Source organism: Myotis brandtii, unplaced genomic scaffold (assembly GCF_000412655.1).
Source record: "Myotis brandtii unplaced genomic scaffold, ASM41265v1 scaffold10, whole genome shotgun sequence".
Taxonomy (NCBI): Eukaryota; Metazoa; Chordata; class Mammalia; order Chiroptera; family Vespertilionidae; genus Myotis; species Myotis brandtii.
The window spans coordinates 3,587,936-3,609,176 of record NW_005353325.1 but is presented as its reverse complement, the minus strand read 5'-3'; the positions used below and the strand labels follow the sequence as shown (position 1 = coordinate 3,609,176).

The 21,241-nt window shown below is 44.6% G+C and overlaps 1 protein-coding gene across 3 annotated transcripts in view; it reads left to right on the top strand.

The window, feature by feature from the left end:
• USP46 (ubiquitin specific peptidase 46) overlaps positions 1 to 21,241 on the top strand; it is a 59,580-nt gene that overhangs the window by 16,760 nt on the left and 21,579 nt on the right. The window contains exons 1-4 of one of the 3 annotated variants that reach the window (XM_005853163.2): positions 6,926 to 6,952; positions 8,235 to 8,315; positions 12,794 to 13,007; positions 14,411 to 14,640. In XM_005853163.2, the coding sequence (XP_005853225.1) occupies positions 6,941 to 6,952; positions 8,235 to 8,315; positions 12,794 to 13,007; positions 14,411 to 14,640 (537 nt within the window). In that variant the 5' untranslated portion in view covers positions 6,926 to 6,940. Of the gene's footprint in view, positions 1 to 6,925; positions 6,953 to 8,207; positions 8,316 to 12,793; positions 13,008 to 14,410; positions 14,641 to 21,241 lie in introns of those variants that run through there. The other 2 variants (XM_014534551.1, XM_014534554.1) reach the window with 2 other exon arrangements.

Below are 21,241 nucleotides of genomic sequence, written 5' to 3'. Positions count from 1 at the left end.
TATATATATCTATATCTATATCTATATTTATATTTATTGATTTCAGAGAGAAAGGGAGAAAGAGAGAGAAACATCAATGATGAAGGGGAATCATTGATCGGCCGCCTCCTGCATGTCTCATACTGAGGATTGAGCCCGCAACCCAGACATATGCTCTGACCAGGAATCAAGCAGTGACCTCCTGGTTCATCGGTCCATGCTCAACCACAGATTTTTTTTTTTCCATCTGTGAAATGATCTCCAAGGACCCCTCCTGGCCTCTGGGTTTGGTTTGGGCTCCCCATATGATGACAGTGTTGTCCTTGGTTTTAATAGAACTTGCAGTGCCATTGTCCTGATCATATTCTCCCTCTGTCTCACTTTTCGCTCCCAAGGAACACATTCTAACGTCTTTTTCTAATAAATTGCTTTTAGAATTGCTTTATCCTGGCCAGGTGGCTCAGTTGGTTGGAGTGTCGTCCTGTACACCAAAAGGTTGCGGGTTTGATAACCTAGGTTTCAGGTTCGATCCCCATTTGGGCCTGTGCAGGAGGCAACCGATCAATGTTTCTCGCATTGATGTTGATGTTTCTCTGTCTCTTTCTCTCTCTTCCTTTCTAAAATCAACAAAAACATATCCTCGGGTGAGGGTAAAAACATTGCTTTAAGAAGAAATGCCTTTCTATACCCATCTCATGCATTTATGATTCATCCTTCCCGAGTTGTTGTTTGTTTGTGTTTTTTAGCACCCCCAGGCAGTCGCAGAATTGCTTTCAGAAGTGCTTTGAAGAGCCAGCATTACCGTCTTCTTGCTGGAACTTGTCCCAGCTCCGATTCTATTTTTAATAAAGTGTGGTGCATTGTTTTTCAAAGGTTACCAGATTTTTTATTGATGGAAATAAGAACTCTCTTACTTAGGCCTGCAGACCCTGTGATTTACTGCCATAGACGGTGTTTTGTTCAGCATCTGGTCATGTAACAGTTATTTTCAGTGCCTCTCATTTGCCTTTTGTGTCATGGTGCTGGGTGCCGGCAGTGGAAGGTCAGGCTCTTGGATTTATAATGCATCTTACAATTTACAATTTACATCATCCCTGTTTTGCTTGATTCTCTCTGCCACCCCGAGTAGGTAGGCAGGCTGCATATCAGCAACCAGGCCTCAGCCAAGAAACGAAGGACAAGAGAGCAAGTGACCGAAATCAAAGGCAAATTCATACTGGGGAGAAAAAAGAAGAGGCCAGTCTAGCTATGAGGTGTTTGCTGTGGGCCTTAGATAACTCGTCTGTAGGATATTAGTTCGCTAACTTTTATTAAAATTTTCATGGCAAAAATAATGATGTATCCTCATAGTAAAAAAATGCAAACACTTGAGAAAAGAAAAAGGCGGTTGCCCTGCTAGTGTGGCTCAGTGGTTGAGTGTTGAGCTATAAACCAAGAGGTCACGGTTCGATTCCCAGTCAGGGCACATGCCTGGGTTGTGGGCTTGATTCCCAGTGTGGGATGTGCAGGAGGGCAGTGGATTAATGGTTCTCTCTCATCATTGATATTTCTTTCTCTCTCCCTTCCTCTCTGAAATCAATAAAAACATATTTAAAAATAATCTATAATAATAAAAGCATAATATGCTAATTAGACAGGATGTCCTTCCATACGACCTTCTGGACGAAGCTGGGGCTGCGAGGGAAGCCCGGGTGTCAGTGTCGGGGGAAGGAAGGCCTACTCTTGCACAAATTTTGTGCATCAGGCCTGTAGTTATATAAATAACAGTTGGAATAAATACTATAAGGAAGACATGCAAGATGCTACGAGTGGGGAATAGACAGGGTGTGTGTGTGGGGGGGGGGGCGGCGGGGGCGTGCATTAGTTTCCTATTGCTGCTGTAAAAAATTACCACAAACTTTGTAACTTAAAATAAAACAGATTAGTTTTCTTAGCTCTGGAGGTCAGCAGGGTTGCACACCTTCCCCAGGCTCCAGGAGAGAATGTGTTTCCTTGTCTTTTCCCGTTTCTAGAGGCTGCCTGCATTCCTTGGCTCATGGCTCCTTCCTCCATCTTCAGGGCCAGCAGTGTAATATTTTCAAATCTCTCCAGCTCTGCCTTAGATATCCCATCTCCTCACTGACTGATACTCTTGCCTACCTCTCACAAGGACCTTGTGATAACACTGGGCCCACCCACATAATCCAGGACTTTCTCCCCATCTCTAGGTCCATACGTCAATCATACCTGCAAAGTCCCCTTTGCCATGAAAGGTAACATAGTCACAGGTTCCAGGGGTTAGGGTGTGGATGTTTTTGAGGGGCCATGATTCAGTCTGTCACAGGCGACCCTAATCTAGGATTGATCAGGGAAGAATTCCCAGAGGATGGTAGGTACAGGCAACTGAGGAAGCAGGAAAAAGCCTCAGGTGATGGGTGGGAGGGAACTTGAGATATTTGAGGGACAGGACGAAGGCCATTGTGACAGGCCCAGTATAGGAGGCATGACTGGCCAGCGAGAGACGCCGGAGACGTGGTGAAAGTCACTGGAGGATTGAAAGGCAGATCTGTATTTAAAAAGAGCACTTTTGCTGCTGTGTTGACAGCGAGGTAAGAGGTGAGTAAAGTGGATGTTGGAGGCCACTGAGGAAGCTGTTGTAATTCAGAGGAGAGATGCTGGAAGCCTGGCCTCGCTGGTGGCTGGAGAGTGAGAAGCGAGTGGACTTTGGAGATTTAAGGAGAGTGAGTCAATACGACAGTGTGATGGATGGGTGCAGAGTGCAGAGGGGGATGTCGGGCATGACCCCAAGGTTTCTAGCCAGGAGGAGGGTGGCATTGTCATTTACTAAGTGGAGAAACACCGGGAAAAGATTGGAATTGGGGGGAAGGAAAAGTGCAAGCTCTAGTTTTGGGTAGATTGATTTTGACTGCTTGTGAGACAGGCAAGTGGAAATGTCAGTATTCATCCAGTCTGAATGAGCTTAGAAGTGAGGTTTCTGGGATGGTTGGCACTTGGCCGCTGAATGAAGCTGTGGAGTTGGTTAATGCCTAGACCCCACAGAGAGGCTTGGGGAGAGGGAGGAGGGCCTTGGACAAGCTTGGAGAAAGCCAGCAGCTAAAGGTACCCCCTGGAGCAACACTGTTTGGAGCTCATCAGGCATGGAGTCGGGGTAGAATCCAGAAGGGGCTGTTTTGAAGGGAGATGTGGAGGTGAGGAAGTAGAGACAAGTCTTAAAGGATAGTATGGACAACTTCAAATATATAGTATTAGTTTCCTATTGCTGCTGTAACAAATAACCATTAACTTCAGCCCTTAAACAGTACACATTTATTATCCCACAGTTCTGGAGGTCAGAAGTCTGAGTGGGTCTCCCTGGGCGAAATGAAGGAGGTGCAGGGCCGTGTTCTCGGGACTGCCTGCTTGCCTTGGAGCTTCTACAGGCTCCTGGCCCCCTTCCTCCAGCTTCAAATTAGCAAAGGTGAGGTGAGCCCTTCACACATTGCACCACTCTGATCTATTGTTCTGTTACTGTCCCCCCACTTTTAAGGATGCTTGTGAGGACATTGATGACCAGGACTTCTCCCCTATTTCAATGTCAGTTGATTAGCAAATGAAGTCCATCTATAACCTAAATTTCCCTTTGCTGTGTAGGGTCATATCTGCACAAGTTCTGGGGATTAGGACATGGACATCTTTGGGAGACCATTATTCTGCCTATACCAGTGGCCGGCAAACTCATTAGTCAACAGAGCCAAATATCAACAGAACAATGATTGAAATTTCTTTTGAGAGCCAAATTTTTTTTTTAAATATACTCCTATTTCAATGTCAGTTGATTAGCAAATGAAGTCCATCTATAACCTAAATTTCCCTTTGCTGTGTAGGGTCATATCTGCACAAGTTCTGGGGATTAGGACATGGACATCTTTGGGAGACCATTATTCTGCCTATACCAGTGGCCGGCAAACTCATTAGTCAACAGAGCCAAATATCAACAGTACAACGATTGAAATTTCTTTTGAGAGCCAAATTTTTTAAACTTAAACTATATAGGTAGGTACATTGTTATTAACGTAATTAGGGTACTCCTAAGGCTTAGGAAGAGCCACACTCAAGGGGCCAAAGAGCCGCATGTGGCTCTCGAGCTGCAGTTTGCCAACCACGGGTCTATACACATATATGTAAAAGTATAAACAGAACAGTATATTGAGTCCCACCTACTTACCACTCAGCTTCAGCAACACAGTTTTACCTCCATCCCTGACCTTCCCGCTTCATCAGATCATTTGAAACCTTAGAAATCATCTGATTCAGTTGTCAATATTTCAGAACAGATAGTTGTTGAAAGAAGGAGAGGTGAGGAAGAGGGTGGGACCTGGGGTGATGTGTGGAAGAGTAGGTATGGATTTTTTTTATTATTATTATTTTTTCTAGGGCCCTTGGAGCTTGGGAGTGCAAACTAATGGTAACCTGCCTGGGGGTGGGGTGGGGGAGGAGGTGGAGGAGGGGGAAGGGAAAGGTCCAGGTGTGCTCCAGGGAGGGAGAGTGCTAAGTATGGATTTTTAATAGGAGAGACACTTAAGTATGTCCAATTCTGATAGGAAGGATTTAATAGTAGAGAAGAGATTGGTCTCGGACAGAAGAGAAATCTCTATCATTAACGGGGGAGGCACATAGGTTTGAAGGTTTGGGAGTGCAAAATTAAGGGAGTTGTCTGCTGGTTGAGTGGGAGGCCAGTGAGAAGGGCAGAGGGGATGTTGGCGTTCTCAGGGGCTTGAGGCTCTCTGGGAACTGTCATTGTGGAGTGGAGACTGGGCACTAGAGACACGTTGCTGGAATGTGGGGTGTGTAGAGGGCCACGTGACCTTGGTGAGTCCTAGTGAATGCAGTGAGCTGGGCTGTGTGATTGCCCCTAGCATCGTACATCGTCTGGGTGTATATTAGACAAGGTGGATAATTTGGTTCTTACTGTTAGTGGGTTTTTTTTGCCAGGTGGTGTGGCCAAAGCACAGGTAAAGGCTGTTTATAAGAGCAATTGAAATCATGATCATGGACCCTAAGCCGAGTGAGAAAGTGGAGGAGTAAGAGGTTCTGGTGTGACGTGTGTAGCTGGGAGGGGAGGGCTTTAGGAAGTCAGCAGGCGGAGCTGAGCTGGTGGGTTTTAGGGGTCACCAGATCCAGGCAGTCTGGGAGTGGGAGCTGAAGTGGAGTGGAATGGAAGAGAGCAGGGAAGAGGACATCCAGTTGCTGAGAGAGCAGGGTGTGGGGAGACTCCTCCACATGGTATTGGGACCACCCAGGATGCTGGCAGGAGATGGGGTGCAGAGGTAAGCCTTCTGTGAATGGGGGTGAACCAAGAAGAGGAGAAGGAAGGAGTTTGTACAGTGCTGGTAAGAACAGGCAACAGAAGGGCAAATGTTTTGACATGATTTTTCTTTTAAACCCCGTCCCTGGTCACTGTCCTTAGTGTGCGTCATCACCTTCCTTCTCCCCTTCCCCCTCCAATGGGAGAATGTTAACACATTGCGGGCGGACCACGAGCATTCTCGTGTTTTCATATTACACAGTGTTTTACATAAATGTTAAAGGTACGCCTTAAAATTAAATACCTATTGCATTTTGTAGTTATTTATTACATGTTCTTACAAGCTAATATCTTTTTAAAGTATGATACTTTGTAAAACGTTTAATAAAACTACTGGTGCACAATGTGTTAAGATAGGTAGAAAAAAGAAGACTCAGTCCAATAATTCCCAAAGAGCAAAAATCAAGGGTTAACTCGAATAATATATGGCTAGCTCCTAAAGAAAGATTTAATGAGATCTGTATCCATGTGCTATACTTGTATATCTGACATTCCTTCTGGGTTCTAACCCACGTCTACTCATGTTGCTTCAAAGCGGCTGTGAGTGTATTTAATATGCATTATTTACATTGATTTATGATTGAGATGTAGCTTTATTAAAAAACTTTAGTGATTTTTGTCTATTCTATAAAATCTTGCTGTAATATAAGTATCTATATGTATAAAAGCCTAAGCGACCTGCCAAACAGCCAACCGTCCAGTAGCTATGATGCGCACTGACCACCAGAGGGCAGACGCTTAATGCAGGAGCAGAAACTACAGGCATGGACACATGGAACAGACTGATGAATCTCAGAGGGAAGGAGAGTAGGGGGAGGACCTGGAGATTAACCAAAGATCTTATATGCGTACTAGAGGCCTGGTGGATTCCTGCACCGGTGGGGTCCCTCGGCCTGGCCTGCGGGGATCGGGCCGAAGAAACCGGCTCTCCGACTTCCCCCTAGGGGTCCTGGATTGTGAGAGGGCCTCTAGTTATTTTACAAGTATTATTTTGAAAATTTAGCCTTGTATTTGGGGTTGCATTATCATGAAGGCAGTGAAAACCCCGCATGTGCTCATGTGCGTGCACACAAGGCAGTAATGAAACTGCTGTGCACACAGATGACCAGAGAATTCCATCCTAGTTGAAGGGACAGGAATGTGGATCGTGGAGCAGCATGTGGACCTAGAAAACAAGGGAAAACAGAATGTTATGATAAGGGGCTGGCATGTGCTATTTCTGCTGTTCTTCTTTGCATAGAATTGGGTTATTTTGCATTTAATGGTGTTTATTGACATGTGACCATTTTGACTGGTTCTCAGCCCACTTTTTGACCATTTCTTCCAGTGACCGGAGATGATAATTACATTAGTCCAGAATAAGTAGCAGCAGCACGTTTACTTTTTTAATAAAACATAACAGTCTTTTTCTTTTCCTTTTCAAAATACCTCCCTCCTAAGTCTGAGATTCTGTGAACCAGGGTCCTCATGACGCCTGAGAACACGAGAAGGTGGTAGGATGGAGCCGCCGTGCACAGGGCGCTGATCCTGCCCTCCACCCTCAAACTCCTCACCTCGTGGCATGAACTTTGCTCGAGTTTTCCCGAATCCCAGCACTCACCCAGGCCCCCGGGAGGAATGACAATCAAGGTGGTAATGCTGGTGCCCCTGCCGCTTAGTGGGGCTCAGTAAATGGTGGTGTTTATCAGTAGGATTGCTCTGCAAAGCATTTGGTTAAGCTCTCGGGCTCCTAAGTCTGACTCCCGGTTCAAGTCCCAGCTCTGCCACTGTGGTCCTCGGATAGGTTTTTAACCCTTCTGAGCTATCTGGTCTATCTGTTAAACTTGGATTATAGTAGTACTTTTAGGATTGTTGTGAGAATAAATAGCGCAATCCCTGGCATGTGGTAGGAGTTCCCAGGAACTGTTACTATCATTGTGTTGGAGAGTTGGTTGGGTTCATGTGGCTTACCAATTTGATGCATTTGGGAATTGTTAGTTTTTAAATCGTATTCCTCCATTATCCACAATATTCCTTGGACATTTCACTTTCTCAGTCAGGCCTTCCCTGACTGCCCTACTCAAAGCTGCAACTGTCCACCTTCTACCACCCACTCCACCATGCCTCTCCTTCATCCCATCCTCCCTGACCCCCTACCCTCGTTTCCTACTTTGTTTTTCTCCACTGCGCTTACCACCTCTGTCCAGTGTATTGGCTTTTTCTGTCTTCATCCACTGAAACATGAGCTCCATGAGAGCAGGCACCCAAGTCCACTTTGTCCACTGTTCCATTGGGAGAGCCTGGAATGGTGCCCGATCTGTGGGTGTGTGACCCATCTATCAGAATGAAGACATTGACTTTGAAAGCGACGGCATGATTCTAACCACTAAAGATTATTAAAGTGGCTGACGCTATCTGAGCTTAGAAGGTTCTATTCAGCAGCCCTTTAAAAAAATGTCTTTATTGATTTCAGAGGAAGGAAGGGGAAGAGCTAGAAATATCAATGATGAGAGAGAATCATTATTCGGCTGTCTCCTGCACACCCTCCACTGGGGGTCGAGCCCACAACCTCCGCATGTGCCTTAACCGGGAATCGAACCATGTTCTCCTGCTTCATGGGTTGGCGCTCAACCATTGGGCCACACCAGCCGGGCTGTTCAGAAGCTCCTAGTGACAGTTTGCTCATTTGCTTGTCTGGAACTCCTTTCTCAGTAGAAGACAATTGAAGTCAGGAAGAACAGATCTGAGGGACGATTAAGTTAGACGAAGAGAGGATTTACGGCTGCTTTACTTCTGACCCCTTTTCTTTCCGCATGAACATCGAACACCAGGGCAGCCAGGGGAGATGCTTGTCTCAAGTGGCCTCTCAAGTATCATTTTACTTTCTTGTCTCTTTTACATGCAGCAGAGCTCTCGGTGTTTTCTCTTGCAGGGCACCAATGCCTCTGCTCTGGAAAAAGACATCGGCCCAGAGCAGTTTCCCGTCAATGAGCACTACTTCGGATTGGTCAATGTAAGTATTTAAAAATGTATTATTATTTCATTGTTTAATTTATCTTTATTGTTGAAACTATTAAAATGTATTATTTTTATCAATACTTTAAAATACTTGAAGCAATTTCACTGCCATTTTCGTTTTTAAAAATCATTCTTTATTATTGAAAGTATTACATATGTCCCCCTTTCCCCCCCCCATTGACCCCCTCCAGCCCACCCCCACAACCCAGCCCCTCGCCCCAGGCCTTCAGCACCCTATTGTCTGTGTCCATGGGTTATACATATATGCATACAAGGCCTTTGGTTGATTGTCTCTCACCCACCCACCCTCTCCTGAATTCCCTCTGAGATTCTGCACTCTGTTCTATGCGTCCATGTCTCTGGATCTCTCTGGATCTGCTTTGTTCATCAGTTTATTTTGTTACTTAGATTCCCCATATGAGTGTGATCATGTGATACTTGTCTTTCTCTGATTCTTTTTTTTTTTTTTAAATCCTTACCCCAGGAGTGTGGATATTTTTTTTAGAGAGTGAAAAGGAGGGCGGAGTGAGGGAGAGAGAGAGAGAGAGTGAGCGCGCGTGCACGAGCGCGAAAAGCATCGATGTGAGAGACACATGGATTGACGCATAGATTAGTTGCCTCCTGCTCATGCCCAATTGGGGCCAGGGATTGAATCTGCAACCAAGGTATGTTGGTTGCCCTTGACCAGGAATTGAACCCGAGACCCTTTGGTCTGAGGGCGGATGCTCTAACCACTGAGCAAACCAGCTAGGGCTCCACTGCCATTTTCATAAAAAATCTTTAGATAATTGTTCATGCTCTTTAGTTACCAGAAGTGGCAAATGTTGGGGAGGGGGAAATTTAGTCCAGATTTTGAAAATGTGAGTTATCTCAGAAAGAAGGGTTTAACTCAGTGGTTCTCAACCTGTGGGTCGCGACCCCTTTAGGGGTCCAACACAGGGGTCGCCTAAGACCATCGGAAAACACATATATAATTACATATTGTTTACAGTAGCAAAATTACAGTTATGAAGTAGCAACGGAAATAATTTTATGGTTGGGGGTCACCACAACATGAGGAACTGTATTAAAGGGTCGCGGCATTAGGAAGGTTGAGAACCACTGGTTTAACTACTGCATTATTGCGTCAGGTTCTCATTTTCCCCCACCCATATTTTAAAGCAGCGGTCGCCAACCTTTTGGACCTCATGGACCACCAGTGGTCCGTGGACCACCGGTTGGCGGCCGCTGTTTTAAAGGATTTCCACTGTACACATACCTTTGAGAGATTTTATTAACTTCTGTAGCGAAATCTGCTTTCGGCATTAGGAAGGTTGAGAACCACTGGTTTAACTACTGCATTATTGCGTCAGGTTCTCATTTTCCCCCACCCATATTTTAAAGCAGCGGTCGCCAACCTTTTGGACCTCATGGACCACCAGTGGTCCGTGGACCACCGGTTGGCGGCCGCTGTTTTAAAGGATTTCCACTGTACACATACCTTTGAGAGGAGATTTTATTAACTTCTGTAGCGAAATCTGCTTTTATATGCTCTCTCTTTGTCCTCTGGATGTATAGACTCCTCAGGCAGTCTGTTTCAGATACATCAGTACAGTCGGAGTTTTTTTTTGTTTGTTTTTTAATATTTTTATTGATTTCTTACAGAGAGGAAGGGAGAGGGATAGAGAGTGAGAAACATCGATCAGCTGCCTCCTGCACACTCCCCACTGGGGATGTGCCTGCAACCAAGGTACATGCCCTTGACCGGAATCGAACCTGAGACCCTTGAGTCCGCAGGCCGACGCTCTATCCACTGAGCCAAACCGGTCAGGGCACAATCTGAGTTTTAAAAGTGTTTCCAACTCATCACCAGTAAGTGTTTAACAACATAACTTGGTGGTGGTACCTGAAGCACGGGCGGGGTTGGGGGACCAGTTTATCTCAAAATTCCTTGGCTTCGTTTCATCTGTGCTCAGCACTGCTCCCTTGTTTATGGCCCGACTTACCAGGCTCTGCTTCCTTGAAAAGTTGATTATGACCAAGTAGTGAGGCAGTATCACCCACCACCCTCGTGAGCTTCCTTCTGAGGTGGCGCTGTAAGTGACATCAGGTGTTAATTCACAAGCACCCGATTTTCTGGAACAACTGCTCTGAGCATAGTCAGTCAGTACTCAGGTGGGATAGGCAGTAATTTCCACGGAGGAGGCTGGAAATATTCTCTGTAAGTGAATGCTACCTGTGATTATAATAGAATGGATATTGGCTTCAAAGTAATACAGGCCCAAGTCTGAGCTCTGCCTATGCCTTTCGCTAGCTGTCTGATCTTGGGCAAGTTATTTGACCTCTCTGAGCCTCCTTTCTCCATCTGTAAAGTGGAAATCAATGGTTTATAGTGAAGGGTCAGTCAGAGCTCCCATTGAAGACCTTGACATGAGGCTGCAGTACATTGTGGACACCTGGTGAATGTTACTTCCTTTCTTCTCCAGGAGTTGTCCATTGGATCAAGACCAAGTGTTACGGAGGGTATTTGGGTAAAGGCAACACATTGCGTAAAAGAGAAAAGAATGGAAGGAGGAAGTACGGGGATATAGGGCATTGTGCTGACGAAATGCTGACTTCTCATTTTAATATAATTTATTGTGTAGCCATTGTGCACAGGCCTCTGCTTATGCTCTCTGAAGATATCCAAGTTGTGGGAATTCTGCCTTGGCTAAGGAGAATACAAGTGCAGACTATGGGGAAGAAAGAAGTAAGGCCTAGGTCAGTGATGGCGAACCTATGACACGCGTGTCAGAGGTGACACGCGAACTCATTTTTTTGGTTGATTTTTCTTTGTTAAATGGCATTTAAATATATAAAATAAATATCAAAAATATAAATCTTTGTTTTACTATGGTTGCAAATATCAAAAAAGTTCTATATGTGACACGGCACCAGAGTTAAGTTAGGGTTTTTCAAAATGCTGACACGCTGAGCTCAAAAGGTTCGCCATCACTGGCCTAGGTTGTGGGAGCATTGTGAGACCTAAATTCATTAGTAGCTGTATGTTCACTTTGAAAGGTAATTCATGGGCAGTCCAGCTTTTCTTTAAAAAGAGGTTTGTCTCACTCTGGCTGGTGTTGCTCAGTGGTTGGAGCATCGGCCTGTGCACTGGAGGGTCGCAGGTTTGATTCCGGTTAAGGGCACGTTACCTGGGTTTGCAGGTTCCATCCCTGGCCCGGTCGAGGTGATTGTAAGAGGCAACCAATTGGTGTGTCTTTCCCACGGTGATATTTCATTCTCTCTTTCTCTCCTTCCTCTTTCTCTCTCTCTCCCCCCCCCTCCCCCATATCCCCCCTCTCCACTCCTTTCCACTCTCTCTAAAATGCAATGGAAAAAATTTCCTTGGGTGAGGATTAACAAAACAAAAAAAAAAGTTTGCCTCTTATTACATAATTGTGTCCAAGTAGATTAAAATATGTAAAAATAGGAGCTGTTCTATCTTAGCATACGTAGAATGTCACTGTAAGCATGGCGGAGCATCTGTCTGGCTGCTGGGTGAACGGCACGCAAGCCAACAGCCAGTCCTGAGAAGATGCTCATGTTCTATTTCAGTCTTACACAGCATTTTGCTATCAATGGTTTTAATCTTGTTATTTCCTTAGTTTTTTCCCTTTTCATTTTACGTGTAGGAAAAATTCTGAAGTGATCGTCTTTGCTGTGCTCTTATAGAGTTGGTTTTCCAGTCAGCAAAGCCAGCGAGATGACGACTTTTTCCCTCTTTAATCATCATCTGAGTGTCTGTGGGTTTTGAGAGGCACCAAATACTCCTGCAGGGGCCCTGATCTGACTGCAGGAGACCAAGAGCTGAGGGCTATCGTATTGCCATCTTGGCAGAAGAAGAGCGAGGGTGATGTAGGAGTTACGAGGGAGGAGGCTGTGGGATGACTGAAGGAGGCACCTCCTTGCTTCTGTTGCTCTGGAGAAAGCGAGGAAATGTGGTCTGAAGCCAGTGGGCAGGCTGCTAGCATCTTGAGAGAGAAAAACTGAAATAAGTCCCATTCAGTTAAGGCTGTTTCATCTGAGCAAGTGGCTCCTAGTTCCTGGGTTTCTTTGTGATTGGGGTTTTTCTTTTTGCTGTCAGAGGAGTTTTGATGTGCTACGGTGTAGTATCTCTTATTTAGCCAGCTGCCTTTCTGGGCCTCCGTGTTATGTTGAGTTTTTTTAAGCACCAGAAGGTCTCATTAGAGTTTTTTTTATCCAGGCAGAGTGCTTCTGACCTTTTAAGAGATGCTAATGGGCTAGAGAGGCACCAGGCTATGCAGACTGTGTTCATTCCCTGCTGGTCAGCTGGTCCCCAGTGGTTACTCGTTCTCTGACATGGCGAGCAGGACTCTGATGCAGGGACTCCAGGCTGGCTGGTTCCTGGAGGGGGGCCTTCTCCCTCTCCCGACCCCTTCCAGAGGTGGCGTGTCCCCGGCCATGATCTGAACCAGACCTGTTGTCCTTTGGCAGTTCGGGAACACGTGCTACTGTAACTCTGTGCTTCAGGCCTTGTACTTCTGCCGGCCGTTCCGTGAGAATGTGCTGGCATACAAGGCCCAGCAAAAAAAGAAGGAAAACTTGTTGACGTGCCTGGCAGACCTCTTCCACAGCATTGCCACGCAGAAGAAGAAGGTTGGCGTGATCCCACCAAAGAAGTTCATTTCAAGGCTGAGAAAAGAGAATGGTGAGTAGTGTGGAGATGAATGTGTGTCAAGGTCTGAAATAAGGAGAATGGACAGTTCTCTATGTATCCTCAGAATGACTCCTTCATTTCCCCCAGGGGGAAATAGTATGGCCAACTACTCAAATATAGTTTTTTAAAGAAAATATATTTTTTCTTTTCTACCCAGTATACATAAAACAAAACTAGATTAAAAATATGCTTTAAAAATTCAGATTTGCCATTTCACTTTGGAATGGTCTTTTTATTTGCTTCATATTTGGAAGGTACGATCATTGTAAGAGGAAAATTTGCCCAAAACAGCCTTCTAAGTAGGACACTGATTGGAAGAAATAGATTGATGCAATAATTGAATGAAATAGTACTGTCTTATAGACTTGTTATAAGTGATTAAAGTAAATGCATATTTCCTAATCAGGGCCTCTGCTATTTAAAAATAATACCTCTCATTTTTATTTACCTAAGACAAAGGGTATTAAATTGATACCTTTCTATGATAAAAATGTCCTGCTGTCGCCTGATTTTTTTCCTGCCTTTTCTGTCATTTTGGCAGGGCGGGCAAGTGGTGGTAGAGACTAGGTTATTCCAGAAGTTTTGCATTGGTAATTTTTATGACTATAGAAATATTTGATATGGCAACTTGTGATTATCCTAGATTTCAGCCTTACTCCAACAGATTTGCAGAGTTAATCAGATGTTTGTTTTATAAAGTCTCATTTAATTTGATTGCTGCCTCTTAAAGGTGTTGTAGCTTATATGCACCAGAATAAAAGTAACCTGAGAAGGCAGCAGAGCACGCCTGCGTCTCGTTGTGAGCATGATTGATAATGAAGTCTCACAGCTGCACTCATCTCTAGATTGTGTGTCCGTACGGCAGGGACCAGCAATCGGCTTCTAGAATCATTTGTGTTGGTTTCAGGACACTGTCGGGTAGACTCATTCTCACGTACATCCCTCGTCTCCCGTATGTGCTCAATGAAGCTGCTTCCAGGCTGGTCCAGGGTTCAGTGTAATCTTTGGGAAGAGACTCCGGTTGCTCTGGATAAATTACAGAATGAATAATTGATCATTGGTGGTCACATCATATTAAATATTGATATTTTATCAGGAAACTTATCAAGTAATTTCTACTATTTTTTTTTGTAGAGTAAAGAAATTTTGCTAGCTTTTTATTTACATGATGACTTTAAGGAAATACATGAAATTCAGTTCTTGGTGGGCAGTAAAAAATGAACATGACCAAAAATCCTTTTCAAACTTACCTATTGAAGTTGCCAAAAGAGATGAATATATTGCATACTTGTTCCCCCTTTCAATATAAAAACTGAAGTGTCGCCTGTAAAATTGAGCATTTTTGTCTGCTTTTTAAGGACCAGAGACTGAAATAATGGCCCTCTCTTTTCCAGATCTCTTTGATAACTACATGCAGCAGGATGCTCACGAATTTTTAAACTATTTGCTAAACACTATTGCGGACATCCTGCAGGAAGAGAAGAAACAGGAGAAACAAAATGGGAAATTAAAAAATGGCAACATGAACGAACCTGCAGAGAACAACAAACCAGAACTCACCTGGGTCCATGAGATTTTTCAGGGAACGCTCACCAATGAAACTCGATGCTTGAACTGTGAAACTGTAAGCATTGGTCGGGCTCGCATGTCGTAGGCTCGTATGTATTTGTAGAGGCCAGGTTGCGTGTGAGTGCAATGTGGTATAGTGTCAACATTTGTCTTCAGTACATGCAGACACTTCTACTTACGTATATGAACCTCAGCTGCAAAGGTTTGCAAACATATCTCCATCTAAGTCAGTTGTTCTCAACCTTCTGGCCCTTTAAATACAGTTCCTCATGTTGTGACCCAACCATAAAATTATTTTTGTTGCTACTTCATAACTATAATGTTGCTACTGTTATGAATCGTAATGTAAATATCTGATATGCAGGATGGTCTTAGGCGACCCCTGTGAAAGGGTCGTTCGACCGCCAAAGGGGTCGCGACCCACAGGTTGAGAACCGCTGATCTAAGTTGTCTCCACTGGCTGAAGTAGAGTGACTAGGGCACTTCTTAGCAACTGGATTGCTTTGCATCCTGGGCAAATTTTAGGGCGCACAGATTGAACTGTTGTACTGGACCTCCACCAGTTATCTTGAAAAGATTTTGGTTCCAAGGAGGCCATGTGTGACTTAGACCATCTCTCTGACTTTAAGGGAATCAGCTGTGTGGTATGGTGAGCTTGAAGTCAGGAGACTGCAATTCCCTTCCATTGCAGTTGTGAGGGCCGGGTGAGCTTAGTGCTTGGATGAGTCTGGCACATGGTATGTAGGCACGTGGTGTTAGTTGGATCTGAAGATGTGATCTCCAGAATATGGTTCTGGATGTTATGTTTGCTTGGTATACTTGATTTACGTCTGTATGTGGCTGCAAAATATGGTAGGTAGAACCTGGCTCTGCAGCCAGGCGGCCAAGTTGGAATGTTGGCTCAGCCACTCGGTAGCTGTGAGGCCCTGTGCAGATTATTCCACCTCTCTGACCTCACTCTCCTCATCTGTAAATTGGGGATGATGACAGTGCCTATCTCATAGGGTTGCTTGGGGAGTAAATGAGTTAACATTTGTAAAACACTTGGAACCATGCTTGGCACATAGGAAGTATGCAAAAAATGTTAGATATTATTAGTTATTATAATTACTAACAGCATAGGAAGTCTATGGGTTCCTCAGGGATCTTCGAGTTTCTTGACATTGCATGAAAAATTCTGTAGGATTGTGCATTTTCTCTGAGGAGATAATAGCTTTCATCGGATTTTGTAAAGGGGCTATAACCCCTGCCAAAACATTTTCTACACAGAAGTAGTCAAGAATGTGGATTTAAATGGAAGGCTCTTCGTTTTCAGACAGTCTTCCTTCTGTCCTTTTAAACAGTTTTGGAATTAACATTCTGAGTTGTTCATTGTAAAAAAAAAAAATGAAAAAAAAAGAAGACATAGCTAAGCAAAAAGAGACTAAAGGTTACCAGTAATCTTCCCACTCAGAGATGCCCACATTAGCCCAGAGATAACAACGGGACATTTTGGAATACATCCTGCCAAAACATTTTCTACACATACTTATCTATCTAGATATCTGTCTTTCTTCCCTTTCTCCTTTCACTCCTTTGTATTTTACATTCCAGTAAAATTCATATGAATACAGCATTAGATAGTATAATAAATCCCATGTGTGTATTACTTGGGATCAGTGATTGTTAACACATTGGCCCATCTTGTTCATCTCTTGTTCCATGCACCCTCCCTCATCATCAAACTGGTCTATTTTTAAGCAAATTTTAGATAACATATCATTTTACTTGTAGTTTCTTCATTATAGTAGGTCCTCGGGTTACGTCGGAGATCCGTTCCTACGGTGCCACGTAAGACGATTTTCGCCGTAAGTCGGAACCCACCTACATAAGCACCTACGTCACTCACATGGAGCACAGACACAGCAGTAATGAAGTGATACAGTAAAAGAAATTTAAAAGAAAGATAACAATTCCTGACCTTTACTTGTGGTAAATCAATAATAAAAAACATAAAGCACAAATGTACATACATCGAAATGACAGAACTTTTTTTTTTTTATAAATAGATGGGAGATGGGGACTTAACCATACGTTGAAATGACAGAACTTTTTTTTTTTTTATAAATAGATGGGAGATGGCGACTTAACCATGAAATGACGTACGTTGAGTCCGACGTAACCCGAGGACTGTCTGTATTTTGTTCTGTATCTCTAAAAGGAAAGAAATCTTTTCATTTTAAACATAAGTACAGTTACTTTTAAAATAATTTCTTTAAACCATTATTCACTCAGTTTCTCTGGAATTTTTTCATCTCATATATATTTTTTTAGCAGTTGCTTAATTCAAATCAGGATTCATACATAGTCCACACATTGCATTTGGTTAGTCTCTGTCTTAATCTATAGGTTACCCCATCCCCCATTTTTTTTTTCCTTCCGGTTTATTTGTTGAAGAAATCAGGTTATTTTTCCCGTAGAATTTCCCACATTCTGGAAACATCTGTGGTGGTGTTTGAAATGCGTAGTAAATGGCAGTATGTTTTTACCATCCTACTCTTTGTTTTTATTTAACACACCTATTTTATATTTTGTTTTCTCTCTTGCCTGCTTTTGGATCAATGAAATGGTTTTATTTTATTTTTTTAAATCTTTGAAATAAACACATGACTAAATCCATCTTCCAGTGTCTGGATTTTCAGGAAGGCTCAGCTGGGAGGCTCAGTTTTATTTGTAGTTTCTTTGTTGTCTGTGATCCCAGCAAATGCAAATATTGCATCTCAAATATTTGTATTGAAAAAGCTATCACCTAGTCTGTTATTTCTGCCGGGTCACCATAGAGGGGAAACCTGAGCCCAAAGATTTCTCTATAGATTTTGGATGACCCTGTAGAGTTTGTGATAATGGGATTCCAGCCATTTATGGTTGGTTTGTGGGAGTGAATGAGAGTATGTGGGGATGTCTTTCTGGGGCAGATTGATTCTCACATTAATTCCTCCCTGAAATGAGTACTAGATGATTTGAGGCAAGAGTGTTTTTCCCCTGGATTTTCTGGGATAATCACCTCCATTTTCTTAGGTCCTTTAACTGAACAGGATCCTAGGAGTCACCTAATCCTTTCTCGCCCTGTGCCCCAGTCCCTTCTGTGTCGTCCTAGCCAGTTTGGTCATCTACTGGACCCTGTCCAGAGACAGGGAACTCAATCTCCTGAGGAGATGCATTCCATTTTTAGAAAGCTCTAATTGTTAGAAAGCTCTCTACTTTCTAAGGAAATACACAACCTGCAGGCTTTATTTTTTTGTCCTGTAAAATGTTGAGGACTTGGAGTGAAAGAACACTTAGGGTTGAAGCTTTCCTGCTCAGGATGAGAAACGCAGGCCCCCTTCCAGTAAGGTCCTCTGCTCAGGGCAGGCAGCCTGCAGAAGGCGCTTCGGTCAGAATTGCCAGGCCCCACATGTGTGAAATCTCGCAGTGGGAAGAAACTGCACCAGATCCCGAGCAGCAAATTAGCCCCCGGGGAAGCTTGCCATTGTAGCTGCCTGGCTGCTAGTTCCTCCAATTGTGGAAAACTCTTTGTGGGAGCCTTCATGCTTTCAGAAAACAATCATTTTTTTTTTTCTGGGTCTCACCCTTTGTAAATGTTGCTTGTGATTGCTGTACAAATGTCAACTGCCGATTTATGGAGACAAACAGTTTCATTCTGCAGTAGAGCTGGAGATACTGTTTTAAGGGGGGTAATTCAGTGCTGACTTCCCTGGGTAACCTGGAGCAAGGCTCTTCAGAACTGAGGCGTGGGGGATTTACAGAGCAGCCTCAGCGCTGCCTTGGCGGTTCTTGGCTCGGTGCATAAGATCTGCAGGGCCCATTGGAGCTCAATTTTGTTGTTGTTAATTTTCTTCCTTTCCATTAACATGGAGTCTTTGCTCTGCTAACTGGTGGTTTTCAGTGCTTCTCAGTGGCTTTAAGACACATTTCTGTCTGTTACTGGAGCCAAAGATTGTCTACAGAACCGCTTTATTAACTACCGATAGTACAGCTCCTTCTTGCTTTGTTTGCAGGGGTTAAAATTGATCCGGGAGCGCAGTCGGTGTGGTTCAGTAGTTGAGCGTCGATGCAAGAACCAGGAGGTCACCATTTGCTTCTCTATCAGGGCTTGATCCCCAGTAGGGGGCATGCAGGAGGCAGCCAATCAGTGATTCTTTCTCGTCATTGATGTTTCTCTCTCTCTCCCTTTTCCTTCATCTCTCTGAAATCAATAAAAACATATATATTTTTTAATTTCTTTATTGGTTACCCCCAACCTCCCCCCTCCCCCCACACTTATGCTCTCATCCCCCTGTTGTCCGTGTCCATTGGGTTGGTTTATATGCATGCATACAAGTCCTTTGGTTGATCTTCCTCCCTTACCCCCACCCTCCCCTACTTTCCCTCTGGGGATTGATAGTCTGATCACTGTTTCTCTGTCTTTGGATCTGTCCCTGTTTTTTTTTTAAAGAAGTTGATCCAGTAGAGCTTCTGAGCTCTTCACAGAAGAGGAGTGGGGTGGGTGGTGTGGCCAGGTGTGATTGAGTCCCTGGGGTCCAGGTGGGTTGTAGTTGCCACTTGTCCCAAGTCCACCGTATTGGCACTGCTCAAGGCCAGCGCATTTTCAGGTTCTGGCTGAACAGCATGGGGCTCCTGCCTGGTCACCTTTTCTAATAAGCCCAGGAAAGGAGTCTCTGGATTTAAAAGCACATTTGAATATGATTTTTATGACTCAGAAACTTAGCAAAGCTCATGATTTATATGTATACCCTATAAATTAATTTGTTCTATTAATTTGTAATTATTACTTTGGCGAAGAGCAAGTAGGGTCTCTTCCACCCTTCTTAAACTAGAGTTTTTGGGGAACCCAGTCGGGGGGAAGAAAGGAGAATAAGATGTAGCCTGTACTTGCTGAGAGTATTGGAGTCTTAGTGATATCTATGTTTCCGTGGAGACAAGCTGTATTTTCATTTAGACCAGAATGAGATCCTTGTGCGTGGGAAGAAAAAGGTTTTCTTTTCTGGCAGCTTTCTGGGAAGAGAGAAAGGAAAAAAAGATTGCTGATCACTCGTTGCTTTTGACTGTCAATCTGGGCAGGGAGAGAGAGAAACCCAAGTGGGAGGGTTTATGCCGTGTTTTGATATTCCCAGCGGGGTTGATCCACCTGAGCAGTGCTTTCTCACAGTCTTAAATCCTGGGAGCAGTTTGCATTGGGAATTGAGAAAGTTACAGTAACTTTACCCAGTTAGTTAATTAGATTTTTACCCCACCCTCACCCCCCATCTCCTAAAACGAGTAGAGAAAAAGATTTCTGCCTAACAGGAGAAAATGTTTCTTTGTTTTTGCTCCCTTCCAGCTGTAACAGTTTTAGTAAAACCTGATCCTAGCTATCTAAATTATGTATGATTTCAGTTGGCTATACACCTCTTTCTCCCCTCTTCTCCCCCTCACCCCCTGAGAAGGGCCATTTGGTTCTAGAAGAGGTTTTGTTAATTAAAAAATATAATACCTGTGGATTATTTTAAGAAAACAGAATGTAGCCTGGCCAGGTTGGTGGAATGTCATGCTGTATACCAAAAAGGTTGCCGGTTCGATTCCCACTCAGGGCACATACCTAGGTTGCGGATTTGACCCCTGGTTGGAGTGTGTACAGGAGGCAACAGATCAATGTGTCTCTCTCTCTCCTTTACTATCTAAAATCAATAAAAAACAATATCCTCAGGTGAGGATTAAAAGAAAAAGAAAGAAAACAGAATGTATAAAAAGAAAATTATTCATAATTCTGTCACTCGATGTCTCTTGGAATTTAGATATCTTTTTACTTGTTCATTCTTTTGTTATTTATTCATTCACTAGAGGCCCGGTGCACAAAAATTTGTGCACTTGGGGGGCGGGGGGAGGGGGGTCCCCCAGCCCGGCCTGTGCCCTGTCGCAGTCTGGGACCCCTCGGGAGATAACTACCTGCTGGCTTAGGCCTGCTCCCGGGTGGCAGAGGGCAGGCCCAATCCCTAAGTGCAGCCCCTGGTCAGGCTCAGAGCAGGGCCGATTGGGGGGTTGGGGCACCGCCCCCTGTCACACTCAAGGCAGGGTCGATGGGGAGGTTGCGGCGCCACCCCCTGTCACCCACAGAGCAGGGCCGATCAGGGGGTTGGGGCGCTGCCCCCTGTCACTCACAGAGCAGGGCCCATCAGGGCGGTTGGGGCTCTGTACCCTGTCACACACAGAGCAGGGTCAATCAGGGGGTTGGGGAGCGCCCCCCTGTCATGCACAGAGCAGGGCGGATCGGGAGGTTGCAATGCCACCCTCAGTCACGCTCAGGGTAGGGCCGATTGGGGGGTTGGGGCACCGCCCCCTGTCACACTCAAGGCAGGGTCGATGGGGAGGTTGCGGCGCCACCCCCTGTCACGCACAGAGCAGGGCCAATCAGGGGGTTGGGCACTGCCCCCTGTCATGCACAGAGCAGGGCGGATCGGGAGGTTGCAATGCCACCCTCAGTCACGCTCAGGGTAGGGCCGATTGGGGGGTTGGGGCACCGCCCCCTGTCACACTCAAGGCAGGGTCGATGGGGAGGTTGCGGCGCCACCCCTTGTCACGCACAGAGCAGGGCTGATCAGGGGGTTGGGGCGCCTTCCCCTGTCACGAACAGAGCAGGG